General features: G+C 40.6%; 1 protein-coding gene across 4 annotated transcripts in view; it reads left to right on the forward strand.

Moving 5' to 3' along the window:
• The window catches only part of dclk1.L (doublecortin like kinase 1 L homeolog), a 223,019-nt gene that overhangs the window by 99,407 nt on the left and 96,024 nt on the right, over nt 1-27,588 (forward strand). For 3 of the 4 annotated variants that reach the window (XM_041582640.1, XM_018247681.2, XM_018247680.2), the window contains exon 5: nt 2,178-2,294. In XM_041582640.1, the coding sequence (XP_041438574.1) occupies nt 2,178-2,294 (117 nt within the window). Of the gene's footprint in view, nt 1-2,177; nt 2,295-26,497; nt 26,695-27,588 lie in introns of those variants that run through there. The other variant, XM_041582639.1, reaches the window with a different exon arrangement.

Genomic DNA, 27,588 nt, shown 5'->3' on the forward strand with positions numbered 1-27,588 from the left:
AACCTTTATTCCAGCATTTTAAAAAAGCATGCCCACACTGCATATTGGGCTGTTCACTCAACGCGTTTCATGGCTCTCGCCACTTCCTCAGGAAGTGAGGAAGTGGCGAGAGCCATGAAACGCGTTGACTCATTTAACTTATTGGAAGCAACCGTTGGGATCTTCGGTTTTGTGACATGCACAAGTGAATCCTTAGTACCTGGTAAGTGCTCCCACTATTTTTTGCAAATTTGATAAGTCGCTAGTGTTAGCCACTTCGCCCTTTAGTGAATCTGCCCCTTAGCCTGTTCCCTGCTGCCTGGAGTTGCATTAAACATTTGTATTATTTTACCATTTTACTAACCTTTAAATCTTTCATTATTAATTCAGCCACAACCATTCCAAGTAGCTGTAATGTCAGTGTTACTAAGCCTTTCATATAAATGGTAGTTGATGCCACTTGACCTGTATCTGTAAGTAGAGATATCACGGATAAATATGCTGTATTAGGGGAACATGCATTAAGCTTCCTAATGCCTTATTTACCAGTATATTTTCCCAGAGGACACAAGGACATCCCTTGGCAACCCCCCCCCCCCATTTTCCTTGTCATTTAAGGTGTAAAATGGCATTATTTGCTGTAAGATTTACTTAGAAAAATTCTGTATACTTAGGGTTGCTGCCCCAATGAGGAACGTTGAAAAACTCACCTTAGGTGACAGTGCCGAATAAGTTACCAGGGTAGGCAAAAAGAGCCAAATGGAAATGTGTCTCTCTTCACTGACCCCCCCCCCCCGGACCCCCTACGGGTTTGAAAAGGTAATTGTGGGGGGAAAGGGGGATGGCAGCATGAAAATCGCCTCTAGTCAGCAGAGGGGGCAGGATCAACCCTATGCATACTGAGTGTATGGAGGTGTTGGTGTGTGTGTGTATATATATGGACGTGGGGTTTCATTTGGAGGGGTTGAACTTGGACTTTGGTCTTTTTTCAACCTAACTTAAACTATATAACCTGTGAACAGGTTGTGATAAACTTGGGAGTTTACAGCCAATTTCATATAGCCCCATCCCTTGGGTTCTAGGCCATGCTCTTTCTGACTTCTTGTAAGAGGATTATTATACAATAGGGTTAGGAAGTCATAAAGAGCTTGTGGACAGCCAGCCCATGACACAATGGCATCTTAAACAATGCAAATACTTCAGTCAAAACCATTAACAAAAAAGCTAGCAGTCAAATCAAAAAAATAATTATATACTACCACTTTAATATTTACATTAGACAAAGTTAGAGCAAAAGTAAAAATTGAATGAATAGTGTACCTTAAAATGAAAAGTATGCAGAATGCCATGCGGCTGGCAACGTAGTGGTTCATAGGCATACTATTGGTCACTTTCCTGGTAGAACTGTAGGAGGGGATTTGAAAAGATAAATTACTTTCATTTGCGTCACAAATTTTGTACTTTTCAATAAACGTTGATTAGATCTACATACAAATCTATTAGCCTGTGTTTTATGGATCCTTGGAGTGTCTTCCATTTTAATGCACTGGGGCATCTTGATGACCATTTGCCATTTGAGAAACTCATTGTTTGTTACCTTTCCCAAAATGTGTACTTTTATTAATGGTAATAAAAGAAGAACTGGCACTCAGAGCTCGATGCATGCGGGCAAAGCCCTGCGTGTTTATTACAATGTAACGTTTCGGGGGCGGGCCCCTTCGTCAGACCGAATGCATCGAGCTCTGAGTGCCAGTTCTTCTTTTATTACGCTTACTACAATTGGGGTTGCCGATCCCTTCTGACTGTGCACCGGGCCAACTTATGCTGGAGAGGCCAGGGTGTGCTGGTGGGTTCTGGAATTTGTACTTTTATTAATGGTACATAACCTGTGCCTGCTAGTCTTCTTATTCCTCTAAAGTTATTTTGGAAACATCGTCAAGAGAGGGTATTTAAATACATCATGCAAGTTTTGGTTGCATAAAAACAAGATGCACTGCCAAACAGCCTCCTGTAAACTGCCAGTCCACATACAAACTACCAAATAGCCAATCACAGCCTTTATTTTGCACCACCCAGGAACATTTTTCGTGGTTGTGTTGCTCCCCGACTCTCTTAACATCTGAATGTGGCTCACGGGTAAAAAAGGTTGGGGATGCTGATGTAGAATACGCTTATAACTTTCACATTTTCTTTTTCAGAATGCCGGGTTTTAAAATCAACATCATACACAAAGCTTCCCGGTGTGCCAAGGAGGAGTACAACCAAGAGTCCTGGGCCATCCCGACGCAGCAAATCCCCTGCATCAACCAGCTCAGGTATGACATGATCTCCATGTGTGAGATAGTTAAACTATGGGACCTGTTATCCAGAATGCTCGGGACCTGGGGTTTTCTGGATAACGGATCTTTCTGTAATTTGGGTCTTCATGCCTTAAATCTAGTAGAAATTAATTTAAATATTAAATAAACCCAATAGGCTGGTGTTGCTTCCAATAAGGATTAATTATGTCTTAGTTGGGATCAAGTACAAGACACTGTTTTATTATTACAGAGAAAAAGGAAATCATTTTTAAAAATTTGGATTATTTGGATAAAATGGAGTCTATGGAGTCTATGGGAAGTATACAGTTGTGTGTGCTTCAACCACCTCACATAAGTTCCTTTCGGTCAGAGTGCAAAGCAGTGTACAGGCCCTTGCCATGGGCCAAATATACAGCAAAAACGAAAAAACTGCAGCACCTCTTGTTTGCAAAATGTGAAAAATTTGAGAAAGGGCAAGACAAGGCCCGAAACTTTGCCTGTTACTGACCAATTGTAATACATTTTTCACATTTTGCAAACAAGAGGTGCTGCAGTTTTTCGTTTTTGCTGTATGGAGTCTATGGGAGACAGCCATTCCATAATTCGGAACTTTCTGGATATCAGGTTTCCGGATAAGGGATCCTATACCTGTAATATATATATATATCTAGTAACAACTGTCTGCCAAGAATCTAGAACTTGTTCCTCTCCAGAAACATTGAGCCATCTGTATCTCATGTTAAAAATTTGTATAAATAACTTAATTTATTATTTAAAAGCAAATGCCGTCCCTTTTATATTTCTGTCTGATCTTTCTGTTGAGCTTTACTTATATCAATAGAATATTTTTTTGCCTTCTCAAATAAAATCTGCGCAGCTCTAGTAACCCATAGCAATGAAACCTGAGCAGTAAATGCAACTCTACTGTTACTAGGGGTTACTAAATCAGTAGCAAACTGTGCCCTTTTATTATATTGCTACTTTAGTGTCTCTTTACTATTGTCACACAGTGGTGATACATGTCTGTGAGCCCTGTATCAGTAGAGCTGTAGCATATACAATGGGTTGTTTATTGCATTGGATACTCTGGTTTCCCCCTAAACTCCAAAAACATACAGGCAGATTAACTGTCTCTTAATCAAAGTAATAATAGTGTATGTAAATGTAAAAGGGACCTTGTAAGCCCTGGGCAGGGACTGATGTTAATAATGTATAATCTCTGTACAGTGCTTTCAGCAACATACCATTTTTTAATCATGTAAATAACTTTTAAAAATTCCTGTTCTGTGTCAAATTGTGGATACGAAAATCTGTAAAAGTCATTTTACACGAACGACTCTAACTAACTAACTGCTGAATCTAATTGCTGGTTGGTTACTCTGGGTAATATCACTGGTAGTGTTCCACTTCACTTTTTACACAGCATGATAAATATTCCCATAAATAAATCCAATAGGAATGTTTTGTCACCAATATGGATTCATGCAGCTTACCATCAAGTACAAGCTACTGTTTTATTATTGCAGAGAAAAAGGGAGCCATTGTTATTTGCTAAAAATTGAGTCTATGGGAGATGACCTTCCCGTAATTCAGAGATTTCTTGATATCCCAGATAAGGGATCCCATACCTGTACCTGTATATTTAAATAGCTGAAATACTCAAGTGCTGACAGAACCAGTTGTACATATATAAGATAATTGCCATTTATCACTAATACTAAACATCTGCTACAGTGTGTTTTTTTATTGATTAAGTTGTCCATTGCTCTTGGATTAAGTTGTCCATTGCTCTTGGAGACTGCTGTGCATGGAAAGTGATGTTTTTATCTGAAGTGAGGGGGAATACACAGTGCAACTGTATCTACATTCTACATTCCAAATACTACACATGCTTGAGGGGCATCCCAATGGGGCAATTTTTAAGGTTGCGCCGTGTATGTTCCTCCTGGGATAGCTTCAATGAATGTTGCTGTGGGACCGGAAAGGGGCTACAGTGTTCATGATATAAAAATTGCCTATGAGAAGACGGTCCAAGCTGACAGAGAGAAACTTTTGCTTCCTAAGTCTAAGCCTAACAATAGATTGCGTAGGCCATTTGATAATAAAGGGCAGTCAGGTGTTCGTTTTTGTACCACCTATAGCCGTGATGCTTACTCTATCAGGAGGAGTATTAATAAATACTGGGGGGATACTCTTACAGGACCCTGTACCTGTACATTGATAAAACACCCTCTTTTGTGTACAAGAGAGGAAAGAATTTGGCATCCCATATTTCCAGAAGTTTATTTACCACCAAAGGACAGAGTGATAGCAAGGCATGGTTAAAATATAAGGGTGTATATAAATGTGGACGTACAAGGTGTAAGACATGCTCATTGATAAAAGTATCGAATAAGTTCCAAAGTTCAGTGGCAGGGATTACGTATAATATCAAGCAATACTTTAACTGTATGTCAAAAGGAGTGATCTACCTGGCGACTTGTAGATACAGGGCCTAATATGTGGGCAAAACCATTAGAATGGTGAGTACCCGCATTTTAGAGCATATGTCAGCGATTGATCGTGCAGACACGCAATCGGCTATAGCAAAACATTTACTTGAAAAGCATCAGGGTGGCAAATGTATGACCTTTCAAATTATACAGTGTCGGACTGGCCCGGCGAGACACCCCGAAAAAACCCGGTGGGCCCGACCCTCGTGGGCCCCCGCCGGGCCAGACCCCCTCTAATAGTATAAAAAATTTTAAAAAGTTTTCGGCGATGCACATCGCATCGCCGCTTGCGCATGCGCGCCGAGAAGTGTGCTCGCGCATGCGCATGGTGGCGTTCGAGCGGCGCAGTAGGGGGGCGGGGGGCCCTGGACCAGCAGTCCCGGTGGGCCCCGGTCCCCCCAGTCCGACCCTGAAATTATAGATAAACCCCCTAGAGATGTGAGGAAGGGGGATTTGGATCAGAAACTTCGGAGATTGGAGGCTTATTGGATATACCAACTAAAGACCACTGAGAATTATGGGGGCCTCAACAGAGAGTGGGAGTTAACTTGCTCTTGCAACTGATGCATTCCCTGTTTATGTGTTTACCAATGTACCTTCGCACATGATATCGTTTTTGTACTTTACTGATGTATTTTATTAATTTTGCGATAGAGTACTTTGTTACAGAATTTATATTTATTTTTATTTTAGTTAATATAACCTTTACATTTAATTTATACTTGTTAATTTAACTCCTATACTGAATGCCATCCGGCAATTTGAGGTCAAGCGCTGACCTTTTTTTTATTTACCAAATGTTACAATATTGATTTTTTGTGATCTATACTGGGTAATTTAAAGTAATAGATGTGGTAGTACAACCGATAAGGGATTATGGAATAACATATCGATATTTGTATCTGTATCTTTATTTGTCTTGGCTGAGTTAGTGGCATTTGTTATACTTCTGCAGATTATCTTAAACCTGGATATTAGTGGAGTAACTGAGATACCAGGTGTTACTAATATATAAGGATGCACCGAATCCACTATTTTGGATTCAGTCGAACCCCAGAATCCTTTGCGAGAGAATACTGAACCGAATCCGAATCCTAATTTGCATATGCAAATTAGGGGTGGGAAGGGAAAAACATTTTTTTCTGACAAAAAGCCAAGCGATTTCCCTCCCCACTCCTAATTTGCATATGCAAATTAGGATTTGAATTCGGTTCGGCCGAGTCCTGGCCGAATCCTGAACCGAATCCCGGATTCGTTGCATCCCTACTAGTATACTTAGAAAACGTTACCCCTTGTGGGCTAAATGGTTAAATGGTTTTACTAGGTGGGGCTGATGAGGTTTTATTAATGGTGTTGGGGTGTGTTTTCCCTATGCTTCTGAGGAAGTGGCGAGACGCCACGAAACGCGTCAAGCGTGGGGGAGATGTTATATCCATATAATGTACTTATGTTTTTAATGGACATTCAATAAATATAGTTTTAATTCCTCCAACCACCGAGTGCTCCATACTACAACTGTCACTTATACTAAGTTCATCTGGATCCAGGGACGTGATTCATGTTGCAGCACAGGTGTTGTTTTGGACCCGTGGGATAGAGGTGTGTGAGTGCTCGCGGTCTTAGCCATTACAACTACTACACAGGTGCCTCTGCATTATTGTCTGTACAATCTGATACTGCACAAAAAAACTACTGCCCATCTTTAAAAAAATAGTAGATAAAACTTTTTAACTTTTAAACTTTTTACTGAACCGAAAGAAAAACGTAGTTGAAAATCACTCATTAAAACTCATCCAGAATCTTAATGTGTATCTTTTTTACGATAAAGCCAGCATTAACTTTACTGGTTTTCAGCATTCCATTATGATTTGAAATAATTTGAAATGATTTGAAATGATTTAATATGATTTAAAAGGATAAAAACAAATGTTTCATCTCAGCTAAAATAATTTATATTTTAGGGTTAATGTTTAGGATCACTGACTTTGTACGTCATATCCCTTTTACCTGTTTAAATTCTGTTCACGGCTGTTTCCAATCATGCCTATGAGCAAGTATCCTCGGATACGAAACGCGTAAGGTTCCATTGTTTTTTGAATAAAGACTTTTAATCACATCGACTGGCCCATGGAGTGCGTGCGTCTTCGCTATCTACATTGAGTTACTCCCCCAGCTACGGGTTTGGGCGCTGCACCCGGGCCACCCAACATCTTCTGTGAGTTTCCACGTATACAAGATTACTGTGGATATTCATGATTTGAATGCTATATACTGGTCTAAGCTACACCCCGCTACGATAGACCCAGGGTTTGTACACCTGGGTCCTACTCTGCGCTGGGTGAGCCTTTAACCTTATTTTAGATTTTGGGGACTGAGCCGATGTTCTCTCTCTGTGTATCTCTTTTCAGCCTACTGCTCTGCAGTTTACCATCATATTTGTGATGTGTTAACAGATTACGACAAATGCCCAATAGATGAGACAAATGCCCAATAGATGAGATTAAAAAAAGTCATCTTTGTAGCCTAGAACATGGGATACAATAGAACAAACATGTTGAGTAAGGATGAGCTACTGTGTGACCTTCTAACAACAATGAGAAGCAAAAGTGGAATATCATGGCTGAGTGTGCAGGAGTGCTATGATGTGAGTCATGCCCACCTTTGTTGACAAAAGTAAGCAATACAAATAATCAGTGGTTGGCAAGCAAAGAACAAAAGGCAGACAACACAAGTGCCAAGGCATGCATTGTTCCTAAATGGCTCTGCAATATCAACAGAAGGTGATATTCCATATCAGTATCTGTACTGGGCCTCTGATTTAAAATGAAAGGGCACTGTGCACTGATATATCTCTGCCTATATCTCACTGAAACATATATGCAGCTGTGAAACCAGTGGAGTAACTAGGCCTTGGTGCAAAAACTGTATATGGGCCCCATCAGTCTATCACCCCCACCACACCTGGAACATGTGCCGAAATATATGTCCTGTAGGTGTATGTGGAGACTCCAGCAGGCCCTACTACTGCTCCTCGGTAGATAATAAGCCTGGGTTTCTTCTCCTATTTTGCTTTGGATCCAAATGATTTTTGTCCTTTCATCTCAGAATCCAAGATTCAGAATAGAGTTTTCTACCTTCTTTTAAAGGACAAGGGAAGTGTAAATTACTGGTGGTGGGTGGCAATTTAACTGCCAACCCAGTGTTGCTTTTCATTGAATATCACACCAGCCTGTGTTTTAATGTTAGTAATGGTACTATTTGCACTCCCCAGTAATTAACCCTTTCCAATTATTGCAGAAGGAAACTTCACGCTATTAAAGGGGATCATGGAGACCCACTCTAAATAGCACAGGGACCCAATGACCAGATTTCCATGAAAGCCAGGTTAAACCCAAAGATCCTGTATCAATCAAATCTTGACAGACCAGATTTAGAAGAAACTTCCAGTGGCAGAAGATCCACAATGTGTAGACCATGTGCACTCCCTTCCTTTTCCCAAAGTGTTTGTACCATAGACAGGTGCCCCCCTACATTCAGCCCTGTCAGTGTCTGTAGTAAACATGTAATCAATATACTGCATTACTTTATCAGTAATAAAACCTGCTCTGCACAATACGTCAAAAATATGAATTGAAACATTATTCTATTATTGATTAAAATGGACTTTGACAGTGACTTTTATTTTGCCGCCTGTTACCATTTAACTAAATGAAATGTTATGTTTCTGAGCAGTACTTTCATGAGGTCTTCTCATTTCAACTGCATTTCCACCACCACGGATGCAGCACAGACCCCCCCACCCCCACGCTTGCGGAGAAATTTAGAGCACCACCAAGTTCCAGTATGTATTTACAGTATGAGTGGCAATGTGTGGAATTGTTATGACTGAATGCGACAAAGTAAAGGCCAATGGCAGAACAAACAAATGGAGAGTGAAAACTCCCCCACCATTTGTACCAGGAGTTTTGTAAAGACTAGCACTGATTCATTCTCACTTGCTTTCATTCTGCATGTGGCTTTGTGTGCTTTTGTAGGAAGCAACTGAATGACTGTGTAAGGGGTTTTGGAGCAGGAAGATACTTTCATAAAGGGTTCCTAAAAGTTTTATGTGTGCATTTTGTCAAAGGAGAACTAAAGCTTAACTAAAGAAGTAGCTAGAAATGTCGTACATTATGTTTTGGGCTTCTGTGCCAGCCCTAGGCAACCAAAACCCTTTAGCAGTAAAGATCTGCACCTCCAAAGATGCCCCAGTAGCTCCCTTTCTTCTTTTCTGCTGATTCACTGCACATGCTCTGTGCTGCTGTCACTTACTGAGCTTAGGGACTGACTCAAAATATACAATACACATAGAATAGAAATGTCACAATATAAAGCTAATTCATGGCAGCACAGAAACCAGTGCAACTAGAATCAGAATTAATAGCATCATTTTATATTACAGGCCAATCTCAATCCCTAATTTTAGCTTCTCAACAGAGCCCACTGAGCATGTGAGTGTCACAGACACTTTCCAAGATGGTGACCCCCTGTGACAAGTTCTGGATCATTGCTGCTATTGAGAAGCTGAAACTTTAGGCCATATTCATTTTTAGGGTTTAGCTCTCCTTTAATTATTAAGACTCACTGGGTACAGTGCTGTTCTATGTTTTCCCTGTAAGAAAACCCTACAGACATGTCATGTATTTTGACTCACATTCTAGCTTTCTTTATAACAGAGCAAATCTAAGGGTAACTGAACACCAAGAAACCAGAACTTTTCTCCAGAAAATTAGCATCAAGAGAACCCAAAGAATTATTTGTTCCCATCCTAGACCATGCCATGGTCACCATGGTAATCACCACAAGCATGACATTTGTTCCCTTTCCAGGCAATCTGAAACACTGCAGGCATCACACTGTTACACATCCACACTGAGATTCAACATAGACCCTGGCATTTCCATGGTGCATCCCAACAGCCCCCCCACAGGCGCAATAAATAGTGACTGTCTATAGCATTTTACATCATCCCCACTGCCATTTGCCAGAAGCTACAAATTGCCAGTCCAGGCCTGGATTGATAAGGTGTTGGTTGGCATTTTCCACTATGTCTGTGCACATAGTGGTCTTTGGCAGTTGGTTGCTTTTTGCTTCCACTATTTGTTCACCATATTCCCCTAGAAGTTGTAACATTGTCACCCATAACTGGTATGCTCATAGCCAGGCCACCCGCTGGGCATTTAGGTTGTGAATAAAGTATGATGCATGTAGCCATGAACCAAGGCAAATGTTTATTTAGCAGCTTCTCACAGGTTTACAGGGGCAGACCAGGGGCACAGATGACCAGGAACTTATTAGTCAATGAGTTGTTATTAGGTTTGCCACCTTTTATAAAAAATTTACCGGCTGCTGGGGGGGCGGGACGTGACGTCAAAAGGGGCGGGACGTGACGTCAAAGGGGGCGGGACGTGACATCAAAAGGGGTGGGGCCACGGACACCACGGACAATAGAAGAGGCAAAAGAAAAGGTAAGTTGCATGGGATTGGGGGCAGGCTGAGGGCTCCTTTTGATCGTATTACAAATTTACCGGCAGTTACATTGCCGTTAAATTTGTAATACCGGCCCCGGCCTTGGCAGGTATTTTACCGGCTAGGCCGGTAAAATACCGGCCGGGTGGCAACCCTAGTTGTTATTCACATATGTTTCTCAGGAGAACCTCTCACGATCCTACTATCACATACACTTTCACAGGCAGTGAAGCCATTAAAGGATGGCCTCCTCTTTCAATATCCCCACCCCCCTTCTCTGCTGTCCTTACATGCTCTCTTCCTTGTCTGGCGTACAATTGCCCTGGGGCCGTGCCTAAAATCTATACTGCTTGTCGGGATGCAGGATCGCTAGCCCTGTCTAACTCTCACTCCTAGAAACAGATCTACTCAAGGGCAAAAATATGCAAGCGACTGCTTCGCACCCATCAATACACTTCGCCAGGCGAAAACAATGCTAATTCACTGGAATGCGGAGTTTCGTCATGGGCCCCACTGGCGACGTTTTGCTTATTCGTTCATTTTTGCCTAGCGAAAATTCACTAGAGGTCTTGTGCTCAGGTTAATTTAATGTTGAATTAACGTATATGTTGCAGCACATACATTACATTACACAAGTCCAGGGAACCTTAATAAAGAAAATAGAGTTGTTATAATGCCGTACACATGAGCCCACTGTATAGTTAACGTTCCATTTTTTGGACTTTTTCCATTAAAAAATATGATGTAAGCAACAGAAGAATGAGGAAGATCTATGCACTCAAGTGCACTTTGCCTGGTCTGTCGAAGGCAAGTCTGGCGAAATAGGCAACCTTTAGTAAAATCCTCATTTCATTGAATTTGCGGAGTAACGTCTATTTGCCAGATCGAATTGTCCCCTGGCGATAGAGTGCGAATGACCGCTAGCGTCTCTCTTTCGCTAGTGAAGTGATGCCTGCGCCCGTTAGTAAATTGGCGATGTCCCTGCAGGTGGTAACGCTAGCGTTAGCCTCTTTGCCCTCAAGTAAATCTGCCCCCTAGAGAGCTACTTATCATCCGCTACCTTACTATCCATTTCTAGCAAGGGTCTGGTACCCACCTGGTCTGGATCAGTATTGTCTGGCTCTTCTGAGGATGGTCTCTCCTGTGGAGAAACGTGTAAAGCATAGTGTGTACGTGAGTTTCTTTTTAAGAAAATGAAATAAAGGAATAATTTTAAAGGCTACGCTGGTGCTCTGTGCGAAAACCTTTCTTATGAATGGTTACCCTTTCCCCTTCAGAATGCCTGATGTCACATTTAATACCATTTAATACCAGTGTGAATGTAAAACGAAGTTTGCTCCATCTGCACAAGCTTGAATACAGCTGCAGTCTCCCGGAGTTAAATGGGTAATCGTATTTCTATTTAACATAGGGGAGCTATAGGGGTGCAAAATGAATCAGAGAACTGATTGGTTGCTACTGCTAGGTGTTCAGTAGGTAAACTGATTGGGTGATAGGCCCTGGTGGTGTGTTAGGGGAAGCTAAAACCAGGGTCAGTTAAAGAAGTCCCAATGCAGGAAGGCAGGGGTCAATACTGAACATATCTAGCTTGTTACACAATATAATGTGACGTTTGTCATTTTACTTGTATTTTTCAACCAAATGTATTTCTGGTAGGCCCGAACACATACCCCAGTGGTTCTCAACCTTCCTAATGCAGTGACCCATTAATACAGTTCCTCGTGTTGTGGTAACCCCCAATCATAAAATAATTTTCGTTGCTACTTCATAACTGTAATTTTGCAGTAGCTGCTCTCTACACATGTGCGACTGGTTCACATAAGTACATTATGGTGTCAAGCCTGTCACATACACCTGTATTTGTACTGGGTGTATGTGATGGGGTTGGCGCAATGATGTCATCACACCGGGTACTCGTATGTGGGCGCAGAGCCGGGCCAAGGTAGTTTGGCACCCTAGGCAAGCTTCAATCAGTGCCCCCTCCCTGTTCTGTAGGACCATTTCCAGTCAAAATATTGCCCCCAATCTGTACCTGTGTCAGATAAAAGCCTGTGTACCTCTCTGCTCAGTGCTCACTATTCTCCAACAACACCAGGCTGCCAGTTTCAGAACTAAGAATTGCACCGTTACCGCCTGGCTGAGCTGGCTCTCTTCAATGCGCACAACTGCACACCAACGCGCCAGGCCAGTACAGCTCTCTATGCAGAGTGACGTCACCATGCGCCACTTCATACAGCGCATGCGAATGTGCATAAGGACCACTTCGTTGGAGAACTGTCTTAACGAACTGGAGGGAGAGAGCCAGAGAGGCGCAATCAGACCCAGGGCAAAGGGAAAGTAAGAGGGAAGTAGGGAGCAGAGTGGAACTCTGCTGGAGCATGGGAGAACCTTCAAACATAAAGAAAGAAATAAAAAAATTCTTTCCTTTTAAAAGTGTGCCCCCTATGACTGCGCCCCAGGCGGGCACCTACTCTGGCGACCCCTGTGAAAGTGTCGTTCGACCTCCAAAGGGGTCGCGACCCACAAGTTGAGAACTGCTGACATACCCCCAAACAATCTACAAACCTCATTTATCATCAGCACATTCTGGATTGTACGCTTGCCCTGTGGATTTAAAGCCTGAGTGAGAATAAATTGATTGTAGAAGAAAATCAGATTGGAAAATCGCTTTCTACGCTTGAATATTGAGCTTAATGCCGGTAGTGAGCTGGATGGAATATTTTATATCCCAGATGAAAAGAATATAATGTTAATAATTTCCAAACCAATCATTGTGGTGGTCCATGCACTAAACTCCAGAGCTGATGCAGAATAGTAAATGCCCTTAAATATGCCGCAATCAGTTGTCATTGAGTTGGATTGTAGATGGATCTCGCAAACAACATGACCTAATAATGGGAATTTTCTTGAAAAAAAGGAAAATACAGGCTTCCAGGAAATAAAACCATTTAACATATGTAGTTTCAATATCTAATATTCATATCTACAGGGCAGCTATAACTTCTGAACTTCTATGTGCAGATCTCTTCATTCTAAGTACAGTATGGGATCCATTATACGGAAACCCGTTATCCAGAAAGCTCTGAATTACGGAAAGGCCATCTCCCATAGACTCCATTTTATCTGAATAATCCTCGTTTTGAAAAATAATTTCCTTTTTCTCTGTTATAATAAAACAGTAGCTTGTACTTGATCCCAACTAAGATATAATTAATCCTAATTGGAAGCAAAAGCAGCCTGTTGGGTTTATTTTGTGTTTACATGATTTTCTAGTAGACAAGGTATGAAGATCCAAATTATGCAAAGATCTGTTATCCCGAAAACCCCAGTTATTTGAGCGATCTGGATGCACCAATATTCCTACCCCAATCTAAATCAAATGAACATGGGGTAGGGAATAGTTTGCTCATGAAGATTTATAACAGTAACATAGTTACAATGTGGCATCTATATCAGTATGTGCAGTCTGGTTGCAGTTGAAATATTGTCCCTCACATCTCTAATGGACTGGAATGAACAATGGCCAAGATTCTCCTTTTCCTTCTTCAAACAGCATTAAGCCAAAATGATACAGTCACTTTATACTTGTTATTAAAAACTGTGCATGTGCCACCCTTAGAGCTCTAGCCCTTTTGCACAGGGGTATTGTAAATGACTCATAGTATCTTGTTATTATATGTGTTGTTGGTTAGAGGGAAACTAAGGGGTAGACAGAAGATGTATGGTCCTCGTGTATTTTTGACTAAATAATCCATTGTGGACCGGGCCCAAAATGTGTATACTGTGGCACACAGTATAATCAACAGGCAGCACTTCATTCCTCCTCTTTGTTCCCCTTCTTAGGAGTTGAAAAAAAATCACAATTGTATCAAGTAGCATGCTATGAGCAGAGTCCTATAACTGCTGTTGCGCTTTTGTTATTCTACAGGTTTCTCCCTACATTATTCCTCTTGGTATGAGCCAATTGAGTACTAGGTGTAGGTGAATTCAGAGCAGCAAATCTTTATCAAATTTTAAGGTGGCCATACACACCTACCTTTGTGTTATCCAACTGATTGTACAATAGGGATGTAGCGAACGTCGGAAAAAATGTTCGCGAACATGTTCGCGAACGTCCGGACAAAAATGCGAACGGTTCGCGAACGTTGCGAACCCCATAGACTTCAATGGGAAGGCGAATTTTAAAAGCTAGAAAAGACATTTCTGGCCAGAAAAATGATTTTAAAGTTGTTTAAAGGGTGCAACGACCTGGACAGTGGCATGCCAGAGGGGGATCATGGGCAAAAATGTTTCTGAAAAATTCATTGTTGACACAGCGCTGCGTTTTGTGCTGTAAAGGGCAGAAATCACACTACGTCACTCAGGTGGTGTTTCTGGACACGGAATGTGAAAAAGCTCACACAGCTAGGTGGCACTTGGTTAAAGACTGGGCAAACAATGCCTGCAAGGTCAACGTATACAGTAGTGGATACGGAATATATTATTGCTGCTTGAAAAACGTCACTCAGGTGGTGTTTACGGACACGGAATTATTATTGTTATTATTTAGACAGAATGTGAACAAACTCACACAGCTAGGTGGCATTACTAGCCAGCAAAGCTACCTAACCTAAAATGTCCCTCAAATCCCTGCAGACTTCTGTCCCTACAATACAGAGCAGTATCAAGTAGATTACTAGCCAGCAAACTTACTATCAACTGTCCCTCAAATCACAAACAGCTCTCTCCCTACACTAGCTCTTCCAAGCACACACAGGCAGAATGAAAAAACGCTACAGGGCTTCAGTTTATATATGGAAGGGGAGTGGTCCAGGGGGTGTGGGGGTGGTCCAGGAGGGAGAGCTTCCTGATTGGCTGCCATGTATCTGCTGGTCTGGGGGAGAAATGGCAAAAAAAAGCGCCAGCTAAGGCGAACCCAAATTGGCGAACGTTGCGCAACGTTCACGAACATTCGGCGGACGCGAACGGTCGATGTTCGCGCGAATTAGTTCGCGGGCGAACAGTCCGCGACATCCCTATTGTACAACAGGAAAAGCAGGGCTATCCAGCAAAATAGGTATATATTAATCAAAGTTAAAAATGTACATACATCTCCTAGGACCCAGTGGCCCAAATTCACTGAAGTTCGAAGTGACTAGCGCTGGCGTAATTTCGCCAGCGTGACGTCATTTCGGAGATTCGCATATTCACTAATGTGCGCAGCAGTACTAACGCTAGCGAAAGAGAGAACGCTAGCGATGATTCGCACGCTATTGCCAGGCGCAAGAACGCCCTATCGAAAGGACATAACTTCGCTAATTCAGAGGGGACGCTAGCGTTGTTTCGCACTAAACTCTGGTGAATTTGCGCACTGGCGAATAAACGTAACTCCGCAAATTCATTAAGATGCAAATTTTACTGAACGTTACTTCCTTTGCCTCAATCTTCACTTACTTACATTGTAATTTTACACAGGAAGTTTTTCTAAGTCCCAAAAAACACTGGGGTTTCTTCATTTTTTATGGGTGATAGGCTGAAAAAGATCGAAAAATTTTTTGGGCCTCCCCTCTTTCCGCCCTACATTTCCTAACTCATGGCAACTTAACTATACAGTGGGCACATGTGTAGGGCAAAATAAAAATTTTATTTGCTGTTTTTAAGGTTTCCCAGGCTTTTGTAGTGATTCTACATATACCTCCTTTGTAATTTGAATTTGGCGCCGTATGCAAATTAACCATCGCTAGCGTAACTTTGCCAATTAACGCTTGCGCAACTTCGCAACCTTTCGCAACCTTTCGCTACCCCTGAGCGCAACTTCGGATTTTAGTGAATTTGCGTAGCGCTGGCAAAAATACGCCTGGCAAAGTGCGGCGAAGTGCGGCGAAGGCGTCGCTGGCGCATTTTTGCTGCTTAGTGAATCACCCCCATGTGTTTCCTACCTCTAGGGTACTTAATCATGGGCAATCCAACTGATACCCAGCCGTACCCAGCAAGAGTGTGTATCAGTAGATATTTTCATTCTGTATAGACATGCCGGGATCCAATAGGATCGAGGGGATTGTTTGTCTTAACTGCCCACCCTTTACTTTACAAGTCCCAAAGGCCAGGCAGTAAGGTGGAAATTGTAGAAGCCCCAGTTCCTTGAAGCAGAAGATCATATAAGCATATACTTTACTTTATAACCCTCTCAAAAACAGTTTGCTATTCCCTATGTACAGCATCACCCCCAGGCTGCATCTGATTCAAGGGGTCCTGAGCAAATGTTATTGAGAATAATTCCCTTGACATTGCCAGTATTTCCTCTAGGCAGCACATTTGCTAGTCATTTGATTGGGAAGTGATGCCAACAGGGAAGAGTGTTTAGACCCCAGTCTGTGAGTGAAAGTGTGAGTGTGACTATTCCTTTCACTTAATAGACCACGAGTATAGAATTTAGTTTTGCCTTAATGACTGGATTTCCTATTCCGGCTGAATAATATTTTCTCTCTGTGCTTTATTCCTGTCACTGAAAATGTATTTCTCAAGTTGTGTCCCAGCTCAGGTATTAATCATAATCCATTAGATGCGGCTGTAGCTGTGTATGTGCCAGCAAGCCGACAGTTAGGGAAATTTCTGCCTCTGGCATAAGCTTCACTGCTTTTCTTTTTCTTTTTTTTTTTTTTTTGCTTTATTTGTTTTATATGTCTTAATGGGGTGGAATACAGTAATTATTAATAAAGAATCAGAATAGGATTTCTTTGCGCTAATTCATTTAGCATAAGAAAAATGTATGGGGTTGTAAACCCAAAGATAATATTTTGCTTTATAAATAAAATAAAAAATTCTAAGGAACTTTCAAATATATTCTCATTATAAATGTTTTTTTTTTCCAACAGTAGGCCAGATTCAATTCAGTGAGAAAAAGTTATCTCATGGTTTATCTCTTGAAAAGTAATGGATGAGATTCAATTCAAGGATAAAATCTTCTCTCCAAATTCAGTTCCAGTTTTTTCACACAGGCTTCAATGGAGTTTTCACTTGATAAACAGTGAGAAGTTTTTCTGAATTGAATTTCATCTCAAATTGAATCTCCTCCATGGGTATCACAGGATAAATCATTTTCTCTGGCCCAATATCTGCTATTCTCTGTACTGCTGGCCAAGGGGAACTAAGGGATAGGCAGATGAGGCAACTTTTCAAAAATATTCAATATATTTATATGAATTTTTGTTTTTGTACTACCGTAGAACTCCCATTTTACATTTTTCATTGGGCCAGAGAAAAATGGTGTAAAATTATGGAAACTGTAAAATCAAGGAAATGCATTATGCAGTATATATTTTTGGGACCACAAAATTCAGGACAATTTATAATCTGGAGATGAAAAATTGTGATTTTCACTGTAATTATTCGTTGACTGGCTTCTGAATCAGCAGCGAATGGAAAGGTTCTGCTGGAGCGAGCCCGTATCCATGTCACTGTTTGAAGGCTTAGTGAAGAAGTGACGTAGCGTAACCCTATTTCTCCAACTGATCTTTAATTAATAATGAGGTGCCTGAGGCACAGTAATGTCTGGATAAGCAACAAACCGGTGTCTTTGGAAGAGTTATGTGGTACACTGGCTGCTTATGTCATAAGTAGGTCGTTATGTATATCACCCGAGGCACTGTACTTGCTTTTAGTATTTCTGTATTTTCTTTTTTGTTTAGGAAACTTAAATTAAAGGGGACATTTATTGTTCATTTTAAGGGTTATACAAAAAAATGTTCAGTTTCATCCCAGGATGAGACCCCAGTGGTCTCACCACTTTTGGGCTCAATTATTGGAGACTGTGCAAACTACGTTTGGACTATCGGGAGGTATGTAGCACCACTCAAACATGTAGACCATAGTCACTCTGATTTGACTATGGAGAACTGGAATTTGCGTTGCTGCTCATTGACCTCTGTAGACACATGCAGCTTCCCAGGACCTTAGGAAGTTAGACTTGCATTTTCAGGTTGCTGCACCCAAAAATATAAAGCAATCTGAAATGAAAGCACCCTCTCAGGATATAGTTTCCTGACTGCTCAATTGTTACTATCCCTTTAACTTGTGAAGTATACAAATATAATTTAACATATACGCTTTGTTCAGTTCAGTGTTTTTGTTGCTTAGAACTGGTCATTCTATAACATACTAAAAGTTAACTTAAAGGTGCACTACCCCTTTAAACATCACAAAACTCTCTCATTCTTTCCCATAGGTATGCACTTACAGGCTACAACAACTTGGCATCTCATTCCTAAAGAAATTGGGCAGATAACATAGGGTGTTCAGGGGCTCACATTGTCCCTTCTGTTTGGCTACCTTTGCAGCCTTATCCCACCTATGTGCTGTTCACTTCCTTCAGCTGCTGTTCTCTTGGCCACTTCAGAATTGTATTTGAGAATGTTCTTTTTGTAGGCACTTATTCTTCTCCTAGTGACAGCCGGCTGATGCCTAACAATGCTTAACAATGTCCAATGCTGATTGGAATGAACATTCCTTTTCCAGGAGTGCTACACAGGCCTTCCTTCGTAGGTTTCTAATTACAAGCCTGTAACATACAGAGTCTACTCCTGCATGGCACCCAGTGAATATACCCAGCTTATGCTACTTTTGCTATAATGTAAAAAGACTTATTTGACAGTAGGAAAGAGTCCATGCCATAGCAGGTTTGTGTGCCCTAAAAAAGTGCAGTGTCTAAGAAGAATTTAAGACTAAAGGTTTGCTATGTTTTCTATTAATTGTACTTGTTCCCATGAAGTCCTGTACCGAGATAATCAGTTTCTCTGTGCTGCCTCCCCTCCTGTTGAATGACCTTTTCTGTATTTCTAGCAGACAATCATTCCACCTCTGCTGTTGGTATTTCTGAGGAATTAATTTTACACTTTCCTGCTCTTTACACTTTCTTAATAAGTTCATCATGAAATCCTCTGGAGGTTTCATTAATCCCCTCATATCAGAATGTGGGCAGCAAACACTTGGCTATGACAACTATGACCAAAGGAGGACAGAACAGTTTAGATTTTTAGGCTGTTGAACTTCATTAACAATGTCCTACAAGAGGGACATGAATACACAAGGTTGAAAGGCAACTGAGCATTCTGGGAGTTCTTTCTTACAAGTAGATCATAACCTTTTTGCTAGATTATTATGTGAAATTTTATTTTTATTTAGCATTTAAAAATATGACTTTATATTATACACGCGCATGTGTCCAATTTATAGAAATACCCTAGTGTAGATAATTAGGGTTCTTTATTCGCAGACTGCTCAATTAGGCACATTTATAAACTCAAACACTAAAATAAAGGGTATTTTTTTGCAAATTGCACTGAGGCTAATGCTCCCTTGCAGCCTTGACCAGAAGGTAATTTCAGGGTTCCTTAATTAGTTGTCTCAGTGGCTACAACTGACTTAAAGGAGAAAGAAAGGTTAAAACTACAGTAAGTAAGTTTTGTCAGAAAGGGTTATATAATTAAAACAGTAAACCCTCAAAGTAATGCTGCTCTGAGTCCTCTGTCTAAAGAAGCACAGCACTTCCTTCCTTCTATTGTGTACACATGGGCTTCTGTATCAGACTTCCTTCTTTCAGCTTAAACCTCCAGGGCACGGACCTGAGCATGCTCAGTTTACTCCTCTCTCTCTTTCACTTCCCCTCCCCCTCCCTTCTCCCTCCTCCCCTCCCTGTTGTAGAGCCCAGAGCTATGAGTCAGCAGATGGAGACTCAGGCAGGAAGGGATGTCACAAGCTAATATGGCAGCTCAGCTGCTAACCTAAACAAACAGAGAGTGCTACTAGAGAGAGGTATGGTAAAGCTTTCTACAGAATAGATATAGCATTCAAGCTTGCACTATTGTGGTTAATCTATTGGCAATAAACTGCCTTGGTAACTTTCCTTCTCCTTTAATGAAATTACACAAAGGCAGTAATAAAAACATGGATGGTAACTTCCATGGTGCATTGGTGCATTGCGAAAAAGTTATAGTGGCAGCTAACTGTCCTTGGTGGGCACTCGCTTTTACATGGAATTCTGTGCAAATGCTGTACTGTGGATAGGAATCTTGGTGATCTGTGCCCAAATGTTGCATTTTGCTGGTTACTGCTGGTTCTGGTAGCCCAACATTTTCACTTGGATAAAAGAGCTTTTTGAAGAGACAGGAGAGTTCTGTGTGGTAGGGTTTGGGGCATCATGCCTTTGTTACCATAATGCTGGGTTTCCCATCAAGCCCTTACACCCTACTGAAGTATGATGTCTTATTACTGCTTTTAACATAGACACCAAAGTTTGGAGTGGAGCCATTCTAGGGTTGGACTATCCCTCCAGTCTGTGATTTATACTCTCATATCATATTCACCACTAGCAGCAATAACGGAGCTCTGTTTTCAGTTAACCTGCCTTAAGCTGGCCATAGACGCAAAGATCCGATTGTACGAATCAATGTATGATAGGACTTTCCCATCTCCCGACCTTCCACTAACCATTCAGATCAAAGTCTTACCATTCCGACCAAATAAAGTAGTAAAAGAACAGATCAGACAATGTTCTACCTCTGACAGCAATCGTATGAAAGTTATGTCTGACAAAGCTAGTGACAGTCTCCCACTGAAAATCGTACGATCGGCAATACACGCAGAGATATTATCGGCAGCCGACAGAAATTTTGTAACCTGTCCGATTGACCAAACGATCGATCTCCGCTGGACGAAAAATCACGGGACTCTCAACACACGTTCCGAAAATCGTACGAATACATGATTCGTACGATCATTGCGTCTATGGCCAACTTTAGTGTGAAGTTGATAAATGCCCCCCCCCCAGCTCACTCACTTGTAATTATGTTGTTCTCATTCTCACTTTCTTTGATACAACGAACAAGGGACAGGGACGTTGTCACCAGACATAAATTATGCATAATACACTCAATAATGCCTCTTACTTCATCTGCAGGACTTTTTTTTTGTTATGCAAAACAGCAATACTCAACATTTTATTGATGACACTTATCTCTGCAGGCAGCTCTTGCATTGATTAGAGTTTATTACAGAAATGTTAGCTCAATTAAACAGCTCATGACTCAGTATGAACTGCTATTTAGAATTCTAAATAAGGAAAAGGCTGATTAACCTCAGTCTTTTTTCTGTAATGATGGCATTCACTTTTATTCCTTGACCATGGCCAAGAAAAACATAGTGACTGCCTGAGACCCCAGATCAGTGCTTCTGAAAGCTGCAAGGGCCTAGGGTACTATTGTAGAAGCATCACATTGCCTTCTTCTTCCTCCTCTTGTTCTTTCTCTATGACCCTGGGCTTGGGTGCATGTACAATAGAGTGGTGGATATTTGCTTGTGAGTTCAGCTTTTTTAATCTACTGAGCACCCTGACTGGGCTGTAGACAGGATCCAAGAAGAAGAAGATAGTTATGATGAGCTCCTACAGAAATACCCTGAAGTGATACAGTTTTCAGTGAATAGAAGCACTGGCCCTTAAGTAGGTGATTATATTTACTTGGGGTGCCTAATATTATAGCAACCCACAGTGATTATGCACTTTCTTCTCCTTTAACTTCCAACTTCCCCCTTACTAACTGAGTCAATAGGATATTGGTCTATGGGAACAAACCAACACACACACATATATTATTTCTGGTCAGGTGATGGGAACACACAGACCATCACAAAATGGGGGCTCAAGGTAAAAAAGAAATAATTACTAATAATTATTAGCAACTTAATACAATATAAACTATCTGTTGCTTAAGTATTCATTTCAGTGTTAAAGTTTTCCTTTAACTACTTTGAAACTTTTATAGTTTAGACTTCAGCTGTTTTAGAACAGTATGAAATATAATACATTGGGTTGCATTATAGCAATGTATTGGAAAATTCAGTGAAAGAAAAGGCATATAAGAGTTGTTAAAGTAGGATGTACAAAGAAGACAAGAAAGTGATTGGAGGATCAAGGATCAAGGGGTCTAGATTATGGCTTTTAAAAAATGACCGGATTCAGGCGTGCCAGATTTGACTTAAACTTGCAAGGTTTATGAAGAAATTAAACTGAAATTGCTAATGCTAATTGGTAATGATGAAACCATACAGGTCATTCTAGTAGAGAGCATATGAACAGCTTGTACAGTTGAGTGATAGCTGAGTGGCTGGAGGGAGTAGGGAATGTGCCGAATATAAATATAACACAAGACAAAATAGGCCTAATCAGATCAAGTGAATCAGACACTTTTGAAGGAATATAAAGTTGTTGGTGCCTGAGGTCTGTTTTAAGAATGTTTTGTTTATGGTGTTAAACATGGTTAAGGCAAGGAAATCCTGGGGGTGTATTCATAGACCGCACACAATGAAATGTATTTGCGTTTTTTCCTATGGAAATAATTTTCAAAATAAGATCCTGTCCTTTACAATAGTGTGCAATAGAGTTGTGAATTAAATCAAGCAATAAACTTATTTACATTTCAAAATTTTTTGACAATTTTCTCACATGGAGATTGCCCTCTTTCCTGTAAAAACACAAGTGGTGGTAGGTCCCAAAAATATATGGCTGGGGGAAGGATGGGGGTTGTTAGGATGCGATGTTACACTCCTGACTGATGCAATGCCTTAGCAGGATTAACTATAGGTGCCAGCGCTGATTCTTATGAAGAAGATGCCTGAGGCGGCTCCTCAAATGCCGCCCCCCTCGCCGGCAGGAACACTAGTGCGAAGAGTGCAATTGTGTTCTCTTGCTCTAGTAAATCCGAATTCCCGGTTTCAAAACTGGAAATTCGGCTCTTTAAGGTACCAGGAGCGGCTTTTTTCTGCCCCTTGAAACCAATCTGCTCAACTCGCCTCATTGGCGGAGCGCCCCTGATAGGTGCATAGTAATGGTAATATTTGGATTTCTGTATCAAAATTTCTCAGGGAGATCCACAATCATTTCCACCAGAAGCTACTTAATCTTCACTTAAATGGGACTATATCTGCTTTTAGACCAGTGATCCCCAACCAGTAGCTCCCAAACATGTTTCTCACCAACACCAACCCATTGGATGTTGCTGTCAGTGCCCTTAAAGCAGGTGCTTATTTTTGAATTCCAGGCTTGGAGACAAGTTTTGGTTGCATAAAAACCAGGTGTACTGCCAAACAGAGTCTCCTGTAGACTGTCAGTTCAAATAAGGGCAACCAATAGCCATTCACAACCTATATTTGACATCCCCAGGAACTTCATGCATTTTTATGTTGCTCTCCAACTTCTTTTACATTTAAATGTGGCTCACGGGTAAAAAAGAATTATGGAAGGCAAGAGAAGAAAGGTTACAAGACAAACAACAATAAAGAAGAGAAGAAAAGGATGGATGCTATATGTAGAGGACATATAGAGGGTGGTCCTAATTAGAAAAGGTTTTATTAGCACAATTACACATAAATGGAACTAGAAAATACATACAGTACACTGGTAGAGCGAATAACTGGATATTAAAATAAATCAGAATTCAAGAATGTAAGGGAGACAGGGATAGTTGGTCGTAACAGCTGAGGTCCCTGTAACAAATTCAGAATTGAGGAGGAGTAAACGTTTGAAGGAGCTGAGTAAAGAAAAGATGATGTCCTGATGTTTGAAGCATAGTTGTTACTGTCAGATAACAAGCAGCAGCCAAAGACAGTAAAGGAGTATTATTATTATACTTTATATAAATACTAGGAATAAATATTGTGACTGCCTGATAAATGACAGAATGGGACATTCGAGGAAAGGAGTTGATCCTTTGCTAGAAAGATATTTTATCCTTTTATCACATTGATTCACTAACTACACTTTAACCAAGGAACCACATTTAGTACCCTCCCTACTGACATGCATCTTAGATTTTATAATTTTAGTTTACCAGTTTGAAGAACTACATTATTCGGTTTTTTCGAAGCAAATCGACTTTTAAAGGCAGCAATTTCACTCTTGCAAATGCTGCGCTAATGACATCTGACTCACATAATAAACTGTAATTTCAGAAGGTTACTGCCATAGTCATATCTGATCGTAATGCATCAATGCACCACACACACACATATATACTGTATTACCCCATGTACCATTCATAGCACTGCTCCAAATAGAAGGAGAAAGATTGCCAGTGCACAGTTTGCCCTAAACATTAATTATTACAAAAAATTAGGTGTTAGTACCACACTTTGGTCAAAATGTGTAAACTGGTGTGCCAATCAATCTTTTTCCTTCTTTTTGTGTATAAATGATGGTTTTTTATCATGTCTAGCAGCTGATCAATACCAGAGTGAGCACTGGCACTTCTGGTCAACGCCACGCCATGGGTTAGACCAAGTGCTGGAAATTTCTTTTTTGTGCTTCCTGTACGCATTATAGCACTGTTCCAAATAGGAACCGAATCCAGGATTCTGTTCGATTCAGCCAGGATTCTGCCTTTTTCAGCAGGATTCGGATTCGACCGAATCCTTCTGCCCAGTCTAACCAAATCCGAATCCTAATTTGCATATGCATATGGAAATGGCGTGACTTTTTGTCACAAAACAAGGAAGTAAAAAATGGTTCCCCTTTCCCATATGCAAATTAGAATTTGATAATCTTTCACAAAGGAGTCGGCACGAATCCAAAATTGTAGATTCGGTGCATCCATAGTTCCAAACCATCCTGGTTGTTAGAATCCCGGATCAATACTCTATACCAGAAGTCTTTACAATTTTGAGTCAACCTTGGTCTAAACTTATTAGCATGTAGCAGTCTTCTAGATCAGTGATCCTCAACCAGTGGCTCTTGAGAAACCTGTTGCCCACCAACCCCTTGGTTGTTGCTCCTACTGGCCTCAAAGCAGGTGCTTATATTTGAATTTCTGACTTGGAGGCAAGTTTTTGTTGCATAAAACCAGATATACAGCCAAAAAAAAACCAACTGTAGGCTGCCAGTCAGATCACTTTTTTGTACCACCCAGGAACATTTTTCATGCTTGTGCTGCTCCCCAACTTTTTACAGCTGTTGCTCACGGTTAAGGGATACTGTCATGGAAAAAAAAAATATTTTCGATAATGAATCAGTTAATAGTGCTGCTCCACTGAAATCCATTTCTCAAAAGAGTAAACAGATTTTTTTATATTCAATTTTGAAATCTGACATGGGGCTAGACATATTGTCAATTTCCCAGCTGCCCCAAGTCATGTGACTTGTGCTCTGATAAACTTCAATCACTCTTTACTGCTGTACTGCAAGTTGGAGTGATATCACCCCCTACCACCCCCCCCCAGCAGCCAAACAAAAGAACAATGGGGAGGTAAACAGATAACAGCTCCCTAACACAAGATAACAGCTGCCTGGTAGATCTAAGAACAGCACTAATTGTAAAAACCCATGTCACATTCAGTTACATTGAGAAGGAAAAACAGTAGCCTGCCAGAAAGCATTTCTCTCCTAAAGTGCAGGCACAAGTCACATGACCAGGGGCAGCTGGGAAATTGACAAAATGTCTAGCCCCATGTCAGATTTCAAAATTGAATATTAAAAAATCTGTTTGCTCTTTTGAGAAATTAATTTCAGTGCAGAATTCTGCTGGAGCAGCACTATTAACTGATACATTTTGGAAAAAAATTTTTTTCCCATGACAGTATCCATTTAAGAAAGGTTGGGGAACCCTGTTCTAGAGTATGAAAGAAAAGATCCTTTCCCCTCCTATAGTTCTATGTATACTGAGGACACAAATTAGAATTCACCATTCTCCTGCCCCTAACACTTAAGGCCCTTTTAGAAGGAAAAGTGAATTAGTCAATATATCAATTTTAATATAAAAAATGTTCTCCATATACAAATTTTTTTAACCAAATACAAATAATATTAATATATATTGACTAGCTTCCTGAACCTTATACGAACTGTTATATAAACCATTAGCATTTTAGGTTAAGTATTTCTTTAAAATAAAGAAAACAACTCTGCAAGCTTTTGCTATGGTTGTACTAGCTGTTACCGGTGGCTCTTTATGATTATTGCTTTTCCCTTGTTTAATGATGAGTCATTTCATATTTGTCCTCCCCAAAGGGCCCGATCATGATTCACCACGTGGAATATGAAGTTCTAGAGGCTTTGGGGTTGGGTATGTTTTTGTTTGGGGGTTTATTCTCTATATGGCAGCAGTATGTTGCTTAAGTGGCACCTCTGATGTAGCATTAAGACAGCACCTGCACCTCCCACTGCTGTTGGAACAGACGTCAAACTTACGCATAAAAGACATCTGCTTATGAATCCAGCTTCTCATTCAGCTCTCTGTGTGAAACGGGCTGGTTCCCAAGCTTTCTCATCATAGCTCTGCCTCCTCTGGGCTCTGAGACATATATAATCACAAAGCAGGACTGACGTTTCATTGTTTTCTCTCTTATAACCTGTGCATCCACCAACACCTCATCCATGTTAGAACTTATAGAAGGTAAGTCGTGCCTTATTTCCTATACAGTTATCCCCCAAGCAGATTTTGTTTCGTCTTATTCAGTCCGAGTGGTAATGAGATACTCTGCTGCCTTTGTTATCTTAGGATCAACCGAGTGGCATGTAACGTTTTCCTTTGCACATGTTTTTTATAGTGACTATAATGCTGTCAATTGCAATCAAAATAAAAAATGCACTCTAATGGTACCCAGTTATAATGCAATAATGGGTCAGGAATTGAAAAGGCATCTTTGGGTGTTAGTTTTGTATAAGTAAAGCATCAATAAAAAAAGCTTGTGTATTCCAGCTATAGCTCAGCTATTGTCCACTGTGCTAGAAATCCCCCACTACTGTATGTATGTATTTTAACTAATATTAGATTGTAAGCCCTGCAGGACAGGTTTCTGGTTCCCCGACAGGTTCCTGCTTATAGGTTCCTGTTACCTACCAGTACAAATGTATTTGCTATTAATATGTCCATGTCTCTAGCTCTTTCCTGTAAGGAATGTTAGCTGTTTGCATAATTGTACTTTATAGATAATTGCTATACAGGTATGGGATCTATTATCCAGAATGCTTGGGACCTGGGGTTTTCTGGATAAGGGGTCTGCTATAAAACATTTAAACATTAAATAAACTCAATATGATTGATTTGACACCAATATGGATTCATGCAGCTTTATTAGGATCAAGAAAAGCTACTGTTTTACTGTTTTGTTATTAAAGAAGGAAATCATTTTTAATACAGGTATCCAGAATGCTCGGTACCTGGGGTTTTTCAAATAATGGATCTTTCCATAATTTGGATCTTCATACCTGAAGTCTACTAGAAAATAATGTAAACATTAAATAAACCCAATAGGCTGGTTCTGCTTCCAGTAAGGATTAATTATAT

Source organism: Xenopus laevis, chromosome 2L (assembly GCF_017654675.1).
Source record: "Xenopus laevis strain J_2021 chromosome 2L, Xenopus_laevis_v10.1, whole genome shotgun sequence".
NCBI classification, from domain to species: domain Eukaryota; kingdom Metazoa; phylum Chordata; class Amphibia; order Anura; family Pipidae; genus Xenopus; species Xenopus laevis.